At 51.8% G+C, this 7,637-nt stretch overlaps 1 protein-coding gene across 1 annotated transcript in view; it reads right to left on the minus strand.

The window, feature by feature from the left end:
- The window catches only part of LOC114688093 (E3 ubiquitin-protein ligase RNF213-like), a 96,017-nt gene extending 89,025 nt beyond the window's left edge, over window positions 1–6,992 (minus strand). The window contains 5 exon segments of the mRNA XM_037201201.1: window positions 278–442; window positions 2,170–2,323; window positions 4,364–4,419; window positions 5,486–5,782; window positions 6,963–6,992. Coding sequence (XP_037057096.1) covers window positions 278–442; window positions 2,170–2,323; window positions 4,364–4,419; window positions 5,486–5,782; window positions 6,963–6,992 — 702 coding nt within the window.
- Window positions 6,993–7,637: the final 645 nt, after the last annotated feature.

A 7,637-nucleotide genomic window follows, 5' to 3' on the forward strand; every position in this document is an offset into this window, starting at 1 on the left:
GTTACTCCCCACAAATCATCCTCCACCCCTTCCCTGCTTTAAGTGCATTCCTGATGCTGCTGTCTCCATCATCTCACAGCAAGGGGGACCCGGCCCAGCCAGGTCCACAGCACTTTCCATCTGTCCATGGTTGTCAAAGACCCTTCTTTACAGAAGGGACCCAGTGGCTAGGCTTCAGGCCATGATCACAGCTCTTGGGACAGCAGTGATGGCTCCGAGTATCTTACGTCCACACTTGTGTGCCTTTGGCAGCCTCACAACTCCCAGGAAGGCTTACCGCCATCTCCTCACGATAGGTGAACCAGACAGAGGCTGAGCTGGTATAGAACATGCTGCTTTTGAGCATGCGGCGCAGCCATTTTCTTGTGGTATTCAGGGCCTCCTGGATAGTGCTTGTCACCAAGTCTTCATGAGCTTTAGCAGCCAGCCCCTCTGTGGTACCCTGCGGACACGTGAGAAAGGAATTCAGAATCTGTGGTCACCATGGAGCCTGGAGACCTGAGTTGGATCCCCAGGACACACGTAGTGGAAGGAGAGAACAGACTCTTACAAGTTGTCCTGACATCCACACCCACGCCATGGCGGGGTCTCTGTGTCTCTGTATGCCAGTCTGTCTGTCTTCTTCTTCTCTCTCTCTCTCACACACACACACACACACACACACACACACACACGATAAATATGTGTGTGTATAATTTTGATAAGAAAAATCAAAAGCAATAACATTAAAATATGCATTTAAGGCTGGCAGTGGTGACATATGCCTTTAATATTGGGAGGCAGAAGCAGGAGGATCTCTGTGAGAGTGTTGACAGCCTGGTCTACAGAGTGAGTTCCAGAATAGCCAAGACTATGCAGAGAAGCCCTGTCTTGAAATTTCCCCCCATATATATCTATATTTAATTATACCTCCCATTAATAAAGTCAGAGTTGTGACTTGTGAGGAAAGAGACAGTGAGTCCGAACACAGAAACCCTCAAGCATTTTCAAACTGAGGCTCGTGAACGCAGCCAGGTGAGTGGCACAGAGCACAGAGAGAGTGAGTGAAGGAAGCAAAGAGGATGCAGTTCAAAGACAGGTGAAGATCTGAAGTGCAGAACAGAGCGGTTCCAGAGCACAGAGAGCAGGAGCCCAGAGAGCTGGAAGCTGATGAGGCTGCAGGGGCACTGGGCAGTCTCACAGGACACGGACTGGCTACTTTGTTTAAGTCAAATGAAGAGAAAGTTCCCATAGGGAAAACCAGGAATGAACATGTGTTTAGAGGTGGGAGGATGGTCCCCAGGGTTTTCTGTGAACAATGGGAAAGGAGGATCCTGCCATAGTGGGTCCGGCCCCAGCTCTGCCAGTGGACATCAGAAGTGCTGCCACCAACAGCCTCCCTCCTACCCAAGCCCAGGAAGTCTCCATGTCCAGGAGAGAGCTCAGCTGGAGCAGGGCCCCAATAAACTCATGATGATTGAGTCAGTGCAGAGCTAGTCTCCTCCCCTTTCAAACCGACTCATCAGGCTGTACAGTCTGCAGGAAGTCCTTCCCTCCCACACAGTATCACAGGCTGTACAGTCTGCAGGAAGTCCTGCCTTCCCACACAGTATCACAGGCTGTACAGTCTGCAGAAGTCTGCCCTCCACACAGTCTCACAGGATGTACAGTCTGCAGGAAGTCCTGCCCTCCCACACAGTATCACAGGCTGTACAGTCTGCAGGAAGTCCTGCCCTCCCACACAGTATCACAGAGTACAGGCAGGAGTCCTGCCTCCACACAGTATCACAGGCTGTACTTCTGCAGGAAGTCCTGCCCTCCCACACAGTATCACAGGATGTACAGTCTGCAGGAAGTCCTGCCCTCCCACACAGTATCACAGGCTGTACAGTCTGCAGGAAGTCCTGCCCCCGCACAGTATACAGGCTGTACTTCTGCAGGAAGTCCTGCCCTCCACACAGTATCACAGGATGTACAGTCTGCAGGAAGTCCTGCCCTCCCACACAGTATCACAGGCTGTACAGTCTGTAGGAAGTCCTGCCCTCCCGCACAGTATCACAGGCTGTACTTCTGCAGGAAGTCCTGCCCTCCCACACAGTATCACAGGATGTACAGTCTGCAGGAAGCCTGTTCCCTCCCACACAGTATCACAGGCCGTACTGTGTATACAGATGTGCAAATCTCACTTACCCCTGGAGGTTTAAGCTTAAGCATTTTACAGACAAGCTCAGCCGACAGGGCAGGGATCTCGTAGAACTTCCTGTCAGCTGTGATGTCGCAGACAGTTTCATGGATGGTCAGACACTCGGTTAAGTAGGTCTGTAGCTGGGTCTCCCCAAAAATCCTGTTCACAAAGAGTGGCAGAGAAATCACTGGAACAGTTGAGAAATGAGAAGACGGACAGGGAAAGAAATGTTAAAGTTAAAAGAGCAAGTCCTCTGTATGGGGTTTGTGCATGGAATGAGTAGAGATTTGTTCGCCTGGCCTGAGGCCATGGGTTCCTCCTCAGTACTGCAGAAGGCACAAAGGGGCTTGGGGGGGCTGGAGAGAAAGCTCAGCAGTCAAGAACACTCGTTGCACTATCGGGTGACCCTGAGTCTGGGCCCAGCACTTCAAGTGCCTGTGACTCCAGCTTATGGCAGCTCCAGACTAAAGAAAAGCAGAAAAACTGTTGACCACCAGTGCTCGTCTCTCCACTTCCTGACTTCAGCGGCAATGCGAGCCCTGCTTGACGCTCTTGCCACCAGGGCCTCACCACCAGGATGGACTGTGTCCCCGACAGTATGGACTGTGTCCCCGACAGTATGGACTGTGTGTCCCCGACACTATGGACTGTGTGTCCCCGACAGTATGGACTGTGTCCCGACAGTATGGACTGTGTCCCGACAGTATGGCTGTGTGTCTCAGTATGGACTGTGTCCCAGACAGTATGGACTGTGTGTCCCAGACAGTATGGACTGTGTCCCCGACAGTATGGACTGTGTCCCCGACAGTATGGACTGTGTCCCCGACAGTATGGACTGTGTCCCCGACAGTATGGACTGTGTGTCCCCGACAGTATGGACTGTGTGTCCCCGACAGTATGGACTGTGTGTCCCCGACAGTATGGACTGTGTGTCCCCGACAGTATGGACTGTGTGTCCCGACAGTATGGGCTGTGTGTCCCGACAGTATGGACTGTGTGTCCCGACAGTATGGACTGTGTGTCCCGACAGTATGGACTGTGTGTCCCGACAGTATGGACTGTGTGTCCCCGACAGTATGGACTGTGTGTCCCGACAGTATGGACTGTGTCCCGACAGTATGGATGTGTCACAGTATGGGCTGTGTGTCCCGACAGTATGGACTGTGTGTCCCGACAGTATGGACTGTGTGTCCCGACAGTATGGACTGTGTCGGACAGTATGGGACTGTGTGTCCCGACAGTATGGACTGTGTCCCGACAGTATGGACTGTGTCACAGTATGGACTGTGTGTCCCTACAGTATGGACTGTGTCCCGACACTATGGACTGTGTGTCCCAGACAGTATGGACTGTGTCCCGACAGTATGGACTGTGTCCAGGACAGTATGGGCTGTGTGTCCCCGACAATAGGGACTGTGTCCCCGACAGTATGGACTGTGTGTCCCGACAGTATGGACTGTGTGTCCCGACAGTATGGACTGTGTGTCCCGACAGTATGGACTGTGTGTCCTGACAGTATGGACTGTGGTGTCCCGATATGGACTGTGTCCCGACAGTATGGACTGTGTGTCCCGACAGTATGGGCTGTGTGTCCCCGACAGTATGGACTGTGTGTCCCCAACAGTATGGACTGTGTCCCCGACAGTATGGACTGTGTGTCCCGACAGTATGGGCTGTGTGTCCCCGACAGTATGGACTGTGTGTCCTGGACAGTATGGACTGTGTCCCGGACAGTATGGGCTGTGTGTCGCCGACAGTATGGACTGTGTGTCCCCGACAGTATGGACTGTGTGTCCTGGACAGTAGGGACTGTGTCCCCAACTGTATGGACTGTGTGTCCCGGACAGTATGGACTGTGCCCTGACAGTGAGTCAGAACACACCCTTCTCCAACAGCGTTTGTCTGGGTCTTGTCACAGCAAGGGGAACAGTAAGTAATGCTTTCGATTTGTCTGCTCTGACTTGATTTGCTAATGAGATGCAGGGCTCAGGTGTAACAGGTACAGGGAAGGGATGCACATCGAGGGAGCAGGGGCAGGTTCCAGCAGCTGAAGATGGACATGGAATAGCTTGGAAAGCATGGTGTTAGTTTGCAGTCTCCCATTGAAACAGCATATGGGGGAAGCTGAGGCTAGCAGGGGCAGCCACCAGGCCTCCCAGAGCTCTGTGGAGCAAGGCTGCCCTTGGCCTTCTTACTTACGTGTCCTGATAAATGTCCACAAGGTGAATCAGCATTTTAAAGATGCGCTCGATATCCTAAAACAGTGAAGAGGAGGAGGGTGTAATCATGCCATGGCTGTGTTTGCTGAGACAAGACAAGAAAAGGCCTGTGTACACATGAAACACTCTCTTGGTCTTTCCTCCCTTCAAAGCAGCTACTCTTCAGAGGAATAGCTCCACATTGGTAAAGGGAGGACACAAAATGACCTCTTTCTACTCTGTGAGCGTGCCCACATGTGCACATGTGTGGAGGCTGTGCTCTTACTCAGAAGCTGTGCACCGTATTTTGAGACAGTGTCTCTCATTGGCTTGAGGATCTCCAGTTGAGCTGGGCTGGCTAGTAAGCAAGGATCCTCCCATCACCGCGGCCCCGCTGAGGAGTAAGAGTGCAGGCCACAGTGCCCTGCATTTCCTGGTGGTTCCGGGGATTGAACTCAGATCTCATGCTTGTATGGCAAAAATTTTACATAAATCTCTATATCTAAAAAAGTGTAGGAGGGCCTGAGTGGTGGTGGCACACGCCTTTGATCCAGCACTCAGGAGGCAGAGGCAGGTGGATCTCTGTGAGTTCAAGGCCATCCTGGGCTATAGAGTGAGTTCCAGGACAGACTCCAAAGCTATACAGAGAAAATACTGTCTCAAAAACAACAACAACAACAAAAAGTGTAGGAGGGATGGATGACACAGATAGGAAACAAGTTCACACCCACACTGCTTGTAGTCCTGCCCAGCACAACTGTTTCAAATAATTAAAACAGAAGTTTAAAAAGCTATTGATTTCCCAAGTTCTGTTTACTGAAAATAGAGTTAACTCAGGCAAACCAACCTTTTCCCATAGGAAATGTCACCACACCTGTCTAAATAAACCTCATCAACCTGGCTAGACAAATCTCATCAAACCTAGCTAAATAAACCTCACACATCTGAATAAATCTCTTTCTCTCTCCGTCTTCACTGGCCCCCTCACTGCTTGTGGTGCTGAGGATGAGAGCCAGGCTCTCACTCATGAGGCGAGCACTCCTCCACAGACAGTTCCCGGCACTGTAGCAGTCACCCTGTCCTTGCTAAGCCAGTAATTGCTGGTCTGCTCCCCACAACACACCTCCATGTTTTGGTTGGAGATCTTCCCCAGCCCTCGAAGCCGGTATGAAATCCCTTGAAAACAATCCAGGATGCGAGCAGGCACATGACTCAAGTATTCAGTGGAGTTTTCCAAGTAGGAAGTCAAGCTTTCCAGAGGAACGAGGCTGAACCAGGAGCGGAAGAGGTACTCATCCACCTGCAGCAGGGCCATCCTAGCTTGCATAAACTGGACAACCTGGCTCCTGAGGAAAGACAGCGCGGGGCGTGGTGAGACCACATGAAGTAAGACAGAACCAGGAGGGGTTGGACAGTCCCACTTGAAGGGTTGCCATGCCTCATGGAAATCAAAGTCAGTCCAGGATTGAATGAAAACAGGGGCAGTTGGACTTCCAGGGGTAAGCTGGCTACTGGACTATTCCCTACAGACCAAGAGGGCTCTCTCCTTCATCCCACCCCGAGATCAGTGGTAGAATTGGGCAGTTTCAGTTTCAGGGTGGATTCAGTTGGCAGAAGCTGAGATCCGAGATCCCGGAGTGATTGGCTCATCCCTGTTTCTGTGCCCACCCTGAAGTGGGTTCTCATCCAGTAGTTGTCTTGGCTCTCAGCACCTCTGCCCTACTGGATGGCCACGGTCCCCACATACTGTAAGCAGATCATGGTCCCAACCTCTGACCCCTGTCTCCCCAAGACTCCCAGACCCCACACCTACCCCTCTAGCGGCCAGGGTTCACCATGACACCCCACAGCACACACACCACTCTTACTCCTAAATTTCCGGGAAAGACAGCGGCTTCCTCCAGGCCTACCTTTAGCTGCAGCAGACTGTGTCCAGGGCATCTTGGCAGGGGACACTGGACTTGCTCCAAGCCTGACCATAATGCCACTCTCCAGGCAGATGCCCATCTCCCAGGCAGAGGACAGGTGCTGCCTGTCACACTCTGAGCTACCCACAACCCTGACCACACAGGGGTCTCCCTAAGAATTTGTTCCCTCAGTGTATGAGTGAAGGCATCCTAGTCTATGTACGAGAAAGACGCTGTAAAGCTAAGTGGACTTCAGAGTCAGGCTTTGCTCAGGGTCACTTGAGGTCTTAACTTCTGCTCTATCAAATAAATCATACTTAGTAGTTTATGGAAATTAGGAGCTACAGATATGGCTGTTTGTATCTCAATTGCAAGGTGGTTCTTCCACCAGCTGGTGATGATGACGGTACTTTGCAAAAGTTCAGGGGAGATTTTTAGGAAATACATTTCTTCTCAGTTAGTGTTCTACTTAGAACTTCAAATTCTGGCCTCACTGGCCACATGCTCATCATGTGTGTGTGGACACGCGCGCGCGCACACACACACACACACACACACAGAGAGAGAGAGAGAGAGAGGAGGAGAGGAGAGAGTAGAAAGGAAGAGAGAGAGAGAGAGAGACCAAATAACTAGGCAGAGAATAGATCAATGCTCTCAAAGCAGCATGGACTCCGTGACAACAGGAGGACTGACTGGCACCATGGCACGCCGAGGCGTGCACATGGGCCGTGCTGAAGCAGCAGCTATTCAACTCACTTAGGGTGAGCTTTGTCCCGAACTGTGCGAAAGAGATCCTTCACAGGCTGCCTGCCGGTGCTCCTCGGCTGGCTCTTAGTAGCGCCGTCTCCTGGTGAACTGCTGCATGCGTAGTGCAGGACAGGTAGTGCCCAGCCGAGTGGTCGACCCCCTCAGTTATGCAGCTGTGGACAGCGTTATCAGGTCGATGCATCTAGAAGGAATGTAGGCATCAGTGAGGGCAGGATGGCTCAGTGGTCTATGAATCACGTTGGTCATGCGAGCACATGAATATTGCATGGCTGGACAGGAGTCCACACCAGGAGTCAGAATGTAGGGTACCCCAGCCCCACCTACAACACCCTCACCAACTCCACAGCAAGCTAGTCAATCTCTTGCACTACATGGGCTGAGGGATATCTGTCACCAAAATGTGTAAATTCACGGGCGTCTAAACATGAAGCCAAAGACTTGGTGGCCCAGTTAGGTAAGAGCTGCTCAGGACTGCTACCTGATGTGACTTCCAAGTCTGAATCAAACTACCACAAAGGAGGATGCTGGAAAGCCCAAGGCAAGGTCACTGGGTCAAGGAGTCCTCTACAAAACTACTGTGAGCCCAGCAGTGATAACTCG

Source organism: Peromyscus leucopus, chromosome 8b (assembly GCF_004664715.2).
Source record: "Peromyscus leucopus breed LL Stock chromosome 8b, UCI_PerLeu_2.1, whole genome shotgun sequence".
NCBI lineage: Eukaryota > Metazoa > Chordata > Mammalia > Rodentia > Cricetidae > Peromyscus > Peromyscus leucopus.